Source organism: Ascidiella aspersa, chromosome 3 (assembly GCF_963924565.1).
Source record: "Ascidiella aspersa chromosome 3, kaAscAspe10.2, whole genome shotgun sequence".
In the NCBI taxonomy this organism is placed as follows: domain Eukaryota; kingdom Metazoa; phylum Chordata; class Ascidiacea; order Phlebobranchia; family Ascidiidae; genus Ascidiella; species Ascidiella aspersa.
Genome location: NC_139449.1, coordinates 23,721,109 through 23,735,710, shown reverse-complemented (window position 1 = coordinate 23,735,710; position 14,602 = coordinate 23,721,109). Strand labels below are relative to the sequence as shown.

The 14,602-nt window shown below is 37.4% G+C and overlaps 1 protein-coding gene and 1 pseudogene across 2 annotated transcripts; both read left to right on the top strand.

The window, feature by feature from the left end:
• Positions 1-812: 812 nt before the first annotated feature.
• On the top strand, positions 813-2,880 carry LOC146160997 (glutathione S-transferase omega-1-like; annotated as a pseudogene). Its single transcript, XR_014494673.1, has 4 exons — positions 813-840; positions 948-1,056; positions 1,276-1,495; positions 2,054-2,880. The product of XR_014494673.1 is annotated as a glutathione S-transferase omega-1-like (transcript).
• Positions 2,881-8,339: 5,459 nt separating this feature from the next.
• On the top strand, positions 8,340-12,585 carry LOC146160996 (glutathione S-transferase omega-1-like). Its single transcript, XM_083385976.1, has 5 exons — positions 8,340-8,396; positions 8,490-8,558; positions 8,630-8,738; positions 8,854-9,073; positions 11,059-12,585. Exons 2-5 carry the CDS (start codon positions 8,522-8,524, stop codon positions 11,434-11,436), a joined length of 744 nt encoding a protein of 247 aa, XP_083242102.1. The 5' UTR covers positions 8,340-8,396; positions 8,490-8,521; the 3' UTR covers positions 11,437-12,585.
• Positions 12,586-14,602: the final 2,017 nt, after the last annotated feature.

Here is a 14,602-nt window from a genome sequence, read left to right as displayed (position 1 = left end):
AGTGGAAATATTTTATGTTTCGTAAACTAACGTAATTTTTAACCAGCCGATAGTTTTATTGTACTAACGTGGTTTTGGACAACTCTTTGGCTTTATTAAGTCAGTGCTAATCGGCTAGTGCTTTTAGCTTACGTATGTGCCCCAGGGGGAATTTCGAAGTTTCAAGAAATCATAAAAAATGTGCAAAAATTAGTTTTTTTGGTAAAAACTTTATTTGGACAAGCGTCATACTTTGCGTTACAGTTGTTTTGTCAATCAGTACAGTTGTTTTATTAATCGAGAAAAACTTAAATTGAAGTGACAGCTGATTTTGGTGGAAAAGATTTAATAGTTGTTATTTGGTCAGAGATCCGGAACTTTGATGACGCCATATGACTCTTTTTTTTACTCTTGATTAAAAACTAGTCTAATAACATTTTTTCGTGCTTCGCGCAAATCCTATTTGTCTTTTCGTGGCTGTGAACCGATTTGAAGAAATCCCTTTGCATCCAAAAGGCCTTTTTCGTGCCATGGCACTCCGTAATCAAAGTTTTCGCACTTACTAAGTTACACAATAGTTTTTAATTAAAAGCGAGTGTTGATGTCTAAGCATACCCCTGGGGGCACGTGCATCCCAGTTTAAACGCCCCTGTGTTACGCAAACAGCATCATAAACCAGACAACTTCCCCAAATTAATATGGACTGGACCCATATTCATGTATAGAATCGACATATTGTTTATTCCGGCTAAAAAGTGGCTATTTTCCAATGCTTAATAACTCAAAAAAGTTCACCATCTTTAAAGAACAGGCGTACTAAATTGGCCACAGGAATGGGTGATGCCTTTCATTGTACGGCAGGTAAGAGAATTCATAAACGTCTAGCAGCTAGAATCTAGCATCTAGCTGCTATAGATGGTGGTTAAAATTGTGTCTTTTGAAATAATGGTGGTATTCTGTTTTACTAGATTCTGGTGAGCCACCAGTTCCTATGCAGGACGTTGTACGTGTTTACGGGATGAAGTTGTGTCCTTTCACACATCGGCTTTAACTTGTTTTGGCTGCCAAGGGAATTAAGTATGGTTTCGAATTGGCTGTTTGTGCGAATATGTCCTAAATTATTTAATGGTTTACTTAAAATCGTTGCGTGAAACAACTATTTACTTCTTAGTAGAACATTTATATCTATTTTTATTATTATGGGCTTTTAAAAAAAAAACTTACTTTGTAATTTACAGTTCCTAAATGGTGTTTGAGTCAACTTATTTCGGTTTTTGTAAGAATGTGTTTTTTCAGGCATGAAACGATCAACATTAATCTCAAAAGTAAACCGAAATGGTTTCTAAAAAAGAGCCCTACTGGCTGCGTTCCAGTCTTGGAAGTGAATGGAGAACTGATTCGTGAATCTGATATCACGTCTCGTTATGTAGATGAAGCTTACCCGGGTAAAAAACTTTCAACTATTGACCCATTGAAAAAGGCCCAGGAACAAATGCTCATAAGTGACTACGCAATGGTGAGTATAAAACACGCTTACAACATGTTTTATCAAAATTAAAAGTACGTTCTAAGAACACAGTTCCTTTCAGTTGCTAGCGTTGCATGGCGTTAAATGTTGGACTAAGTCTGTTTATTTGCTAAACAAAGAACAATATTGCAGTTATTCAACTAGAACAGTGCTTCTCAACCTATGGGTCGCGACCCCCAATTGGGTCGCTGTTTGATTTGGTTGGGTTGCCGACCGCAGTAGTCACATGTTTAAACTAATTGAGATTGGTTCAAATTGAAATTTTTCACTTAAGGAAATTAAGGAAGCAATACAAATAATGTCTTATAATAATTATTAAAATTTGAAATCATTTATGCTAATGCTAATGTCTATTTTTGTTCGCCTACAAAAAGTTAGTTTTTATTTCGCTTACAAGAAAACAAATAGGGTCGCCAAAGCTTAGTTGTCATATACTTACGCTTAATATTTGGGTCGCCGTAATAAAAAGGTTGAGAAGCACTGAACTAGAACATCGATTATTATCGATTCTTAACATGTGACACTTTAATGTTTCTGATTTTCAAGGTAATCAAAGGGTACTACGGGGCGGCAATCACCAGCGACAGCCCGATTAACAAATTCAATGGCCTAATGACGATGAAGGAGGGCCTGGAAGCCTTGGACAAGTATTTGGAAAAAAGGCGGGAACTTCTTTTGTGTGCGGAAGCGAACCCGGTTTGACCGACTATCTGCTTTGGCCGCATTTGGAGCGCATCGGCGCCATCGTGCCGATATGCATCTCACAGTTTCTCTTCGTGCAGTCGTTCTTCGACAGAATGGGCGAGGACGAAGCGGTGAAGACCTGTCGTTGGACAAACGTAATGCATCGCAGGTTCATCGAGAGCGTCAGAAATAAGAAGCCTGGCTATGACTTGGTCGAGGAGTAACCTGGGAAATGTGCCAAACTGTCTTTGTAACCTACGTGTATCTGATATAGGCCATGGAACATTGTTTAATGATGAAGGCGATGTTGATTGATAAATATTGGCAGTTTAGTAATCACCGATTCATCTGTAAATAAAAGCAAAGTATGGGTTGTTACTTCACAGAAATAATTAAGATGTGTAACTGAGAAAATCGGACCTCAAGCCAATGCGTAAGATATCTTCGCCAAAGTTACCTTTCCTGTCTTATATTCGCTGTTGTGTCGGTTGATTTACAATGTCCGAAATTTATGATTTTCATATGCATATTTTGTATGTCTGTCTTTAATTGGCTCCATACAGGAATGATACACTTGACAAATATTGCATTACATTGAGATTTACAGCATAACACTTTTTACGTGGATCATGCTTTTTGTTGATCAAAGATCTATTTTTTTAAATTGCCAACCCTTTCGGCATGTTAGTTTAAAATTGGGGCGTGTTAGATTTACATGTAATTTCCGTTTTTTACTATCCTGCATAATGTGACGCCCGTACGTCACTATGATGTCCAGTAATGTGTGACTAAATAAAAAAAAGTTGCACAGCGAAGAGACCAACTCGTTATTGATTCGATACTATTCTATTGAATCAGAGGGTGTGGTGCAGTTAATGCTGTCGTATGCGCTGAGAGGTCTTCGATCGGTGGTTCCCAACCTTTCTTCTCTCTACACCCTTTTCGGTTTTCAAAATCCTGCTTTATTATATTGAATGTGGCTGACGGGACTTAAAGGGTCAGATGGCCAGATTTTTATTTATATTAGTCAATAGCATTTGACGGGAGCTATGCTTCGGCCAGTTATTGAAAATAAAGTAATAGCGACGTAACAAACAAGGCTGGTTCACTAAAACAAATAGTGTAAAACAGTTGTTATTCTGTCGGTTACTAGGTTCCCCCTACTGCTAAATTTTAGGTTTATATTGTTGTTGATTTCATTGTTACTTTTTCGTTTAACAAATAGTTCACCGCCAACCCCGGACCACCTTTGTGAATGGGGTTGTTTGAGGATATATTAGAGGCCCTGTTCATTCAAAATACATCCGTAGAGAGCGAGAACGTGTTGGATTTTCGTGCTGCGCATTCGAAAAGTCTGTTCAAAATCGTTTTGCAGCTTTCCTTTTCCCGTTTGCATCGTGCCTACCCAGGTATTTAGTTAAAACTGATCAGTTAATCCCTAACGCATTAGTTTTTCCTGTGATTTTAGTTGATTCGAATTCTATTGCAAACCAGTCACAAGGAAATGCACGGCTGACTGGCGAGACCTGTTTTTTTTTTTGCACTGTAAGATATTTTATTGAAAGTGGCGTTAGGTTGAATTTTTCGAATATATGATAAATTTATAAGCGACCTGACACTCTGACAGTATTCATTTTGAAATGCAATGGCAGTTTGTTTAGTTTCGATTTAGTGGAGTGCATATAGCATAGGGCTACCATATTTTCAGCACCCCAAAAGAGAACATTTTTTTGCCTGCAAGTAAAACGAAAGTACAATTGTTACGTTTGAGAAAAACGTGCCATATTCGAACCTTTTTTGCGGCGCCCCCGTTTGGTAATTTTTATATGCCTCGCGCCCCCCCCTAAGAAAAGCAATTCGGCATGTTCAATTAAATATCACTATGACAATTTGAAAATAGTGAAGTTTGTTGTTGGTCGCGCGAGGCGCGAAAAAAATTTGATTTAATTGGTTGAATTGGCACTAAACTGTAAATTCAGGAGGCTTTTCGCGTTGGGCACATGGGCGAGGTCTTACCCCCCTTTTTGTAAGTGATATTATCGTTTTTTGTTCGTTTTTGTCATGGTTTCACAAACTGTTCGAAGCGGCGTGCTTTTAAGTAATTGGGTCACGCGTCTTAATCTAATGCGATACCAAAATCGAGCGCAAAGCGCCGTTTTTCGTCTTTTGTTTGGTCGACCGTAAACCCTGGATAGTTTTTCTCTTTCGTTATTTGTTTTTTGACTGATTAGCAAGTGTGTATTCGACAGTTGACAACGTTAAATCAAACCTTCTTTCTTTCTTTTTCTCGCTTAAAAACGTCGAATTAGGCGCAGTATGTTCCTCACTGTTCGGTCTCTGCGCTAATATCCGATGTTGGTGTAACATCGACATTTGTTTAACTGAAGCAGATTCTTAAAAGGAGGTATAATAGTGACTGTCGTGCGCGTTTCAAAGTCTCCATTTTTAAGTAATGGTAGTTAACGCAAAATTATGCTCTTTAAGCATACTCTAAGATCACGTGCTAAGTGTGCAATGGACGCAACTTATTTCCCCTTAACCGCAACTTGTAATTTAGCTGACTTGGCACACAGCTCGGAGCAGATGTTGCGCTAATCGTGGCATAATTTGACGGTCTTGGTTTGTTTTTTCGCCTGAGTTAACGATTGCACACCGTGGTTTCGCAGCTGGCGCCTGGCAGGATTGTCGACGACGCACGTGCTCGCTTTTGCTGGACGTATTTGGCTGTTTCTCATTAATTTTTTCATGACGTCTTGCAATCAGCATTCTATGACGTCATACTGTCACTGCTTTTTGATGTCATTACTCATTAACGTCAGAAGAAAAATAGGGGAATTCCTTATGTTAAAAATTCAGGAGCCCCTTTTCGATTTTCTGGTTACGCGCCTGGTTCCCCCCCTGAAAAATTTTTTTTTTTTCAGTTGTAAGACTGTGATGTCGAGTGCAAAACGGCGGATGACTTTTATCGTTTATCTATTTATACCTTCGATCATATAAAACATGAAATGTCACTCAAAGAGACTTTGTGCTAAAAAAAGGTAATAAAAGTAGAAAACAGAAGATTCGCGAGAAGCGAGAAAAATATTTTGCAATTTAAAGTTTAAGTTGGCAAAAACAGAGTTTGTAGCGCAGCAAGAGTGGGGTACAACCAAACGTACCATTAGAATCATTGCGAAAAAAATAAATATTAACTTAGAGCTTGCGCCCCCTAAGAATTTGCTTGGCGCGCCCCCCGGTTAAGAACCGCTGATAGTAGGCTAGCCTACAAAACTCACAACTTTGCCTTATTATTGGGCCTTTTAAATGTGAGGTTCTGTTGTCGTTTTTCGGGCGCAATGTTTGCAATAACAATCAAAAAAGTAAGGCTGCTAGGGCAATTTGTTGGAAAACCTGTTTTAAACCAGTAATTCAGGATGTTTCATGGCCACAGTATTTTTTTGGAAATAAATACAACGTCTCGCCTAAAAGTCTTTTAAAATTAGAAGCAACTAAATAGAAATGCGAAAACAGGGGACATTTGGACATTTTTGAGTGTCCTCTGAGGACCATTTAGTTTTCTTGAGAAAAGAAGACAAATCCTCCTAAAAAAGGACATATGGTAGGCCTAATATAGCAGGATGATCAAGTCCCACTGATAATGAAATATACACATCAATCTGTCCTTCTTATTTCCCAGCGCAGCGATCAAATACTTATAAAATTAACGCACATTATTTGGGTTAGGGTGCCAATTATCCAGAGGCGGAGCTAGTGGGGTACGGGGGGGTACATATGTCCCCGGGCGCCAAGGTACGGGGGCGCCAAAATGAGGCTTACGAATTTTCACAACAAGCAAAAAACGATCATAAGCAAGATCGATCCAGCGGCTGCGTGGCAGACGTCATCTGATACGCCACCAATACTGATGCTGTTGCCAGCCATTCACAGCAGCCAAGATACTGATTCTGCGAGCAGCTGGTTTCGTCTATAGCTCAGTGTTTTTTAACCTTTATTAAACCGCGCCCCGTTGGTAATTGTCTGCGCTTTGCACCCCCCTACAACAACCAATTGGGTATGTTTGAGTTACATATTAGTTAGACAACATAAAAAATAGTGAAGTGTATCGTTGGTCGCGCGTAGCGAAAAATATTCAGTTTCAACCAAATAAACTGAAAATATTCGGTTTATTTGGTTGAATTACCTAAAAACAGGTTCGTGTCTCCGTACATGTTTTTAGCCTGTTATCATACATAAAATAGTTGGAAAGGGGCATAACTTTTATCGTTTATCTATAAGTTTGCCAAACTATAATTTGCATGGACCGTTATATCTTCTATGCACGTTATATCTTCTCAAAACATGCAAAGGTACTCACAGAGACTTTGTGCTAAAAACAATTGTCAACGAAACCGGAAAAAAACAAGTAACTCAATTGCACAACTCGATCTGGTGTATTTATCTCAACAGAAGAAACAGGCGACGTAAGAGAATGCCTGGAAAACTGGCAAAAGATGTAGGACTTTTATCACAAGAAGAAATTGTGCGCGTTTTAAAGAATCTATTTGATCGGCTTCAACATGAGATGTTAACACGTTTTTCACGACTAAAATACCTAAACAATAAACTTCGATTTTTCGGACGAGGATGCAATATGCGTCGAAATTGTGCAGATTTGCAAATTTCTACGACACAGACATCAATGGCAACAAACTTTTTATTGAAATTGGTGATTACCGAATGCTTATTAGTAATCGAACTGAAATACTACCAGAAACTCCTTTTGGAGTCCTTTAGAGTTTATTGGCTTTATTGTGTTTTATGGGGATGACATATTTCCCAATCTTCGAATTTCACAACAAATTCTGTTAACAATAGCAGTTTCAATTGCAAGTTGTGAGCGGTCGTTCAGCAAATTAAAACTTATTTCGTCGTATCTGCGTGCATTAATGGGACAGGATGCCTCAGTGATCTTGCTATTATTTGCGTTGAAAGAAAAACATTGGAAACAACAGATTTCGATGACGTGATTGACCAGTTTGCGACAGTGAAATCAAGAACAATAAATCTATCTATTGTAGACTATGTAAATCATTTCATGTTTGACAGTGCCTGAGTGAGTCATATGCTGTAGTTTGTATAACGCTTTTTCTTTAAATACATTGTTCTAATAAAATTTGAATTGTTTTCCGTATGAAGTAGGGTATATTATGTTAATTTAATAGAAAATATGATGAAACATAGAAGAGGGGGCGCCAATTTTATAGTTTGCACCCGGGCGCAAAATACCCTCGCTACGCCTCTGCAATTAGCGTTTGGGTTCTGGCGGGTTAAGTATAATGCTGTATTTATTCTCATAGTTTGCAATTTTATTTTTGACGACGGGTTTCTTTACTGTACCTAAACAAATGTGGTAGGGTTCTAGACCAGTGCCAAGTAAAGATGCTAGAATGACAACCTGAAGGCCTACTCTATTTTTTTACGATTTACATTGTGAAGCATAACAAATTTACTACAAACAGCTAAATGCACGCTATGGCGCAACAAAGTAGTTTGTAGACCAAACTTTATTGCATTGTGGCCAGGGTAACCAGTTTAGCCATTTTACGGCCAAAACCTAATAATTTGGGATTTTTATAATGCACTTGTTCACAGATTTTTTGGCCTTAGACAGTTAAATTATAAATCAATACACTTTTGTCGAAAAATAATGATAAAATATTAATATTCAAAACGAGTTTTAACCACCAATTCAACGTGAATATTAATATTTTCGTTTTGTGCGCCGGATTGCTAGAGCAAATACAAGGAATGAGTAAACACTGTAGATCTCTCATGTAAATATGCGATGCTCTGCTGACCACACAAATACAGCCGCAGTCTCGCAGGCCGTATGTTTGCACCCCTTTGTCCATCCTATATTTTTTAGAATGGCACGAACAAACAAAACATTGAGACGCGTAACTATGACTGGCAGTTTTACAATACATTAACATATTTTGTAACAATGCACCGAAAGAAAAAAGGCGGGCATTTTGTTATTCTCATGACTCAACAAAACGCGACGGACGGTAACCAAAAGTTTATCAGAATGACTAAGCATAATTTTTTTCCCATTGTGCCTTGTAAGTATAAATACGGTCTGAGTAATTCTGTCAGTTTAAACTGGTATTTTGCCATTTCGTTAACTAACAAATGAAAGTAATACAAACAAACAGTAATACGAAAGGTATGTATGTTACTAGACGTTTTTGATCTATTATAGATTGTAGGTTAATGCGCTATTGTATTTATTAACCTTGATATATCTATTGTTCTTTAGGCTAACGTGTTTTAACTGTTTTACAAAAAAATATGGCGGCTATGGGAAACGAAAGACATCTTGCTAAAGGTACGTTTAAACAAAAATATAGAAGTACGCTAGTTTAACTGTTAAACAATGACGATATTCTAATAATTAAGGAAGCAATGCACCGCCTTCACCGGCCAAGGACGTGTTGCGTGTTTATGGAATGAAGATTTGCCCATATGTACATAGACTGAAATTGGTTTTAAGTGCCAAACGTGTCAAGTAAGTATATTTTTAAATTTAAGTAGCCCAGATTGCGTAATCAATTTTTGTTCATTTATTTATCCTTAAACTCTTATAATGTAACACTACCGGACTTGGTGAATGTTACTTTTAGACACGAGACCGTCAACATCCATTTGTTGGACAAACCAGATTGGTACTTGAAGAAAAACCCACTTGGGCTTGTTCCAACCCTGGAATTCAATGGCGAGATCATTGTAGAATCGGACATTACTGCTGCATACATAGATGCTGCTTACCCTGGCAGAGTTTTAACCACTGAAGATCCACTTGAAAAAGCCAAAGAAGCAATGCTGTTGGGGAGCCATAGCAAGGTGAAATATTCTATTCAATTGAGTAATATTTTAGACTTTTAAAGTATAAATTAGAGGGCGGCGACCAGTCACGCACCACACCAAACTCAGCTGTCGGCGTTCTTAGTTGGCGCGTAATCATACGGAACGCTTTCACAAACATCTTAGGCTATAGCAGAGGTTCCCAACGTGGGCGGTACCGCCCCCCTGTGGGCGTTGGCGAGTTCCAGGGGGGCGTTTTGAGTCTTTTCATTATTTGGGGGGCGCTGAACGCACATAAGGGGGCGTTACATGAAAGTACTTATATCAAAATTTTGTAAAACGTTCACATAAAAATAGTAACAAACAGCACTGTAGGACGTAGGTAATTTTTAACCTTAAATGGCAATTTCCGTACTGCGAACTTGTAGTAGTTTCCCGACCATTGTTACGTAATAATTGACTTTCTTATGTAAAGTTGTTGGTTGTTGTTGCGTTTCACCGTTTTATACGCGGCAAAATGTTTGTATATTTAAAGCAGGGGTCGCCAATCTACGGCCCTCTACCCACCGCCTCTTTGACAACTAGACACCAGTCCATTTTAAATACTTTTTGACTATTTTAACTTAGTACGGGCGAAAAATTTTCGCGCTGCGCGAATGATCTTTCTACGTCCAGTTTGTTTACGTTTTGATGCTTTCTTTGGACTAGATCAGCGCTTCTTTACCGTTGGGACGTGGAAGGCTGCCAAGTGTGTCGCGGACAAACGGAAAACGTATTCAAAAATATTAGACATACATTTTTTAACATTTTTTTATTTTTTTCGCCAATGTAATAAAAACTAGCAGGAAATTTAAAAGAAATGCCGTTATACCCCAAAAAAATCGTGCTCGCTTCGCTCGCCAGGTGCGCCCGGACTTCAAAACATTAACAAACACCAATACACTTTTCATTATTAGTATTTATAAAAAAATCCGAGGCCCGCCTGATTCACAGTTGTTCTAACATTTTTCTTAGTTAACATTTTGCGCGGCCCACAGAGACATTTATCAGTTTGGTTGCGGCCCGCGACTAGAAAAGGATTTAAAGTCTTGGTGCAGAAAGATATGAAATTTTCCTGGTAATGACATAACCTGGTGAAATAATGTATGTATAAATTCCAATAGTGAATGTATGTTAGGCAACCTAAAATATCACTGACTGCTTATCGAAACGAAAGTGAAGACAATATGATGTTAGACAACGATTAATATAATACTTTACGTAAAGCAAGATGAGGAGGGCGATATGAAATTATACTGAGCCCAAGGGGGCACTAGTGTAAAAAAGGTTAGAACCAAACTCAGAAAGGTCGCTGCGGGCCGCACATAATGTTAATTAAGAATTGTGTTATTGAATGTTAGAAAAACTGTGAATCAGGCGGGGCTCGAATATTTTTTGTACTTTAAAACCTGTTTAATTACCTTTACAAAGGCAGTAAAGTGTTGACGCAAAGCGCGAAAAAAAGCGTTTGTTAGGTTTAAAATTCGAGTTCACACGTCGTCATCGATACTACTAATGAAAAGTGTAATAAAACCACAAGGGAACGCGATAACATTAAAAGATAATCTAGCTCAGTGTTTGCTAACCGTATTAAGTCAAGGCAGACATGGCGAGGAAAGCGAGCGCGATTTTTTTGTTAAACCGGTAATTCTTTTAAATAAGTTTTTATTACATTGCCGAAAAAAAAAATTCAAAATGTTAAAAAATATATGTCCAATATTTTTGAATACGTTTTCCGTTTTTCCGCGACGCACTTGGACGCCTTTTACGGCGCAACGGTAAAGAATCGCTGATTTACTTGTCACAGAGGCAGCGGGCCGGATGAATTACATCGGCGGGCCGGATCCGGCCCGCGGGCCGTAGGTTGCCGACGCCTGGTATATAGATTATTAAGTTGAGGAAAGTTTATTTTTTTTTGATTAAATTTTCATTTAATTAAATTCATTATAGTTGTTAAACAATTTGTGCATTTCCTTTTTTTGCAGACCATTTCTGGCTTTTACGGCTATGTCAGAGGTGATACTGAGGAAGCAAAAGCAACTGCCTGGGAAAAACTCACACTTGGTTTGAAGGCATTGGAAAGCTACTTTGAAAGCAGTGGTTTTTCATTTGTTTGTGGTAAAGCACCTGGGTTTACTGATTATATGATATGGCCCCATCTGGAAAGAGTCAACGCTTTCGTGCCACAATCGATAAAACAGTTCGGCAAAGTTCAGGCATATGTTGAGAATATGGCTCAGGATGATGCAGTGAAATCTTGCAGGTGGTCAGATGAAGTACATCACGAGTTTGCTGCTCGATATAAAGCTAAGGCGCAAACTCCATTTGACTTTGGAAAAGTGGTCGAATACAACTTCTCGTAAAGTCTAAATAATCTACCAGAAACATTATTACGGATTTTACGTAATACACCGTAGGCTAACATCATATTGGTTCATGCATAATACTTATTACGACGAATTCGTTTCTATTTTTTTTACTATTGCGACGAATTCGTTTCTATTTTTGCCAGTGTTTAGATTTGAATGTTTTCGCTTTTGTAAAAAAGTTTAAACTTGCCTCTTTATATTCCACTGTTAAAGTTTATAGCCGAATTTATTGTTTTCAAAAGTCGAAATTTTCAGGTAATGAAAGCACTTAAAGTATTTTTTTTATTTTGACGCAAATGATATTAATAAAAATTCAGTTAGCTATTCTGTTCATGTTTAAGCAAAAAAACTTACGAAACGCCACACAGGTGTTTTCTAAATTAATATTGAAACAAAAAACTTCAGTTTAAATAGCTAATAATTAAAGTAATTCATGCCTGTGACTCAGTCTAAGATGTAGAATTGGTCTTAAAAACACCAAGCAGACATGATCTAGATCGTATATGTAACAATTAAGGTTTTCTTAAAAATTAAAAAAACATATTAATACAACCTTGTTTCTATATATTATTGCAGAACTTTGTTTACTAATAAAACAACCCAAAATAAGTTAAATCAAATATTATATGAAGCAGATGAAATGCAATTCGAAAAAATTATTTAAACAGCAGGGTCGGATACAAGATTCTTGTTTGAGGAATATACATTTTTTAGGAATAACATACGACATAACGTGACGTCATATAACAAACAATTTACAAAACACTTATTCTCAAGCGAAAAAACTCGTGCAAAAATGCAACTGAAATCCAGTCTAATTGTAAATAAAATTAAGTTTATTTGATTTGATTTCGCATTCTTTCAATTTAAAAAGACATCTGACGCATTGGGCATGTTGTGGAACGCAACCGCGCCATTCCCGAGCACGCGGCTCGAGGCATTCTTGTATTATTTTATTGGCCGCGCTATTCCCGAGCACGCGGCTCGAGGCATTCTTGTGTTATTTTAATTGCTATGCGTTGTTTGTGTGTACGCGCTTGATTTATGCCTACTGCAGGAATGTAATTGGTGTGTTTGCAATTACTTCGTGAGCCTATAAAAGGCTGTTCACTTACTACTACGTTACCATTCCATTTTACTGATTTCGACTGAATACAACTTAAGTTACAACAAACTGTGCTTATTTGGACTCTGTAAAGAAGCAAGGCGCAAACGTGATTGAAAACACAACAGGGCACATTGATGCTTTTCGCCTATTGCACGAATTAACAGTATTTAATGTCTATACTTTAACAGAAGTTGCACATTGTAGAGTTTATTAGTCACACCACGTGCCAAAATATGCATAGGCTATCAGCTACAGCAGGGGTCGGGAACCTTTTCAGCTAAGGGAGCAATAAAAGCCAAATATTCTTGGTTGGATTTCCATGAGAGCCATATAATACTTTTATAACATCTAGTTATAGGCTCGTACAGGGCCTTTTATTTCGTTCACATTTAGAAGACAACACGTAATGAGCACACAAAATTAGCTATAAGTTTGCACAACTTTCATTACGGTGTCCCGTCGGAAGAGCAGGACCTTTTGTATGTAAAAAGATTCCATGAAACGTAATAACAGTCCCGAAAATACAAATAGAAACTCGCGCGAATCGCTGAAAATTTACTACTTTATGTGTTTTCAAAAACGAAAAATAAAGTTAGGAAAGCGGCCCCGGCCGTGTGCGGTTTTATTCAGATCATGCTGAGAAATGATAGCTTATATCTATCTGCAAACAAGATTCTTTCATTAAAAGAGCCATAGGTTCCCGACCCCTGACCTACAGCCAGTATTCCAAATATTCATTTAACCAAAATAGTACAGCAATCCAATCATAGAGGTGTATAAGAAAATTTGGGACAGCGTCAACAAGTTTTTGAATAACATATAATCTTAAAAACACCTGTTGTTTTCGAGCGAACTCGTGAGCAAATAGGATATTGAGCAGAAATGCAGTCTAATTACGCGTATCGCGTAAAAAACTGACGTTTATTTATTTTTATTTGGCGAACCCAAGCATACATGTTGTAAAAGCATACGTGTAGCATGAGGCAAAAAACAAAGATTCGAATATTGCTAGAAGAAATGGCATAATAACCCAACACAGGGATTCTTAAACTTTTTTGTACCGCAGACCCCTTAAATTTAGCTTTGCTTCGCGTGGACCACGTTAGGCAAGAATTTTTTTAAAATGATGTCATAAATTGACGTCACAATACAAATAGATTTCAGAAATATCCAGCAAAAAAAAAGTAACACAGAGTTTAAATACGTTCAAGTGCTAAAACGTTTTATGTTTAATTTATCTTTTTTTTTCAAAAAAATGATAGCTTCTTACACCAATATTTCAATTAGGCCTTCATGGGCCCCCTAAAACTAGTACACGGTCCCCCAAGGGGTTCACGGACCCTAGTTTAAGTACCCCTGGTCTATAATAAAAATTAGACTTTTGTGAAGTTCAATGAGTAACATATAACGCAACATGCCGTAGTATAACAATGCATATATAAACGCCTTTGTGAAAATAGAGGTAATTCAAACAGAGAAATTGTTACAACATTTTCATAGATAAAGTAGGCTAAAAGTTTAGTATAGTGCAGGGGTGTTCAAATGATGCTCTTAAAAAACATAAACTTTTAAAATACTGTATAAACGGATGGTCCCAATCAAATTTAATGGTACACTTACCAATTGTGGAACGAAACACATGCTACTTTTAATACAATACCTTCTGCAGAAAGTGGACGGTCTTAACACAGAATTTCTGTCATATCAATGTACAATACATCAACTCTACGCAGTATCTTCTCAATACAAGAACATTAGTTTCTTTATTAGAGAAGTTGTTTTGCGTACAAAAAAATTTGCTAAAATTTAACCGAACAATAAAATGTTCCAGAAAAACATTGATGATGTTTATCTTGGTGGACCGGCAATATCTCATTTGATCTAAGAACCCTTTTAAAATGGCGATCAAACCAGTGCCTATATATTAAGTTTAAAATAAAAGTCCTTAATTTCAAAGTTATGTGGGTTATACCCTAAAATATGTCACAATATCTTAGTAGGTTCAAATTGGATAAAATCTAACATAGTCTGTTCAAACAGATATAGGCTACC

Excerpts from the sequence above, each read along its gene's own strand:
- LOC146160996 (XM_083385976.1), top strand. The coding sequence starts at position 8,522 with ATGGCGGCTATGGGAAACGAAAGACATCTTGCTAAAG. Across the intron at positions 8,559-8,629 it reads CGAAAGACATCTTGCTAAAG|GAAGCAATGCACCGCCTTCA; the intron begins GTACGTTTAAAC and ends CTAATAATTAAG. Across the intron at positions 9,074-11,058 it reads TGTTGGGGAGCCATAGCAAG|ACCATTTCTGGCTTTTACGG; the intron begins GTGAAATATTCT and ends CTTTTTTTGCAG.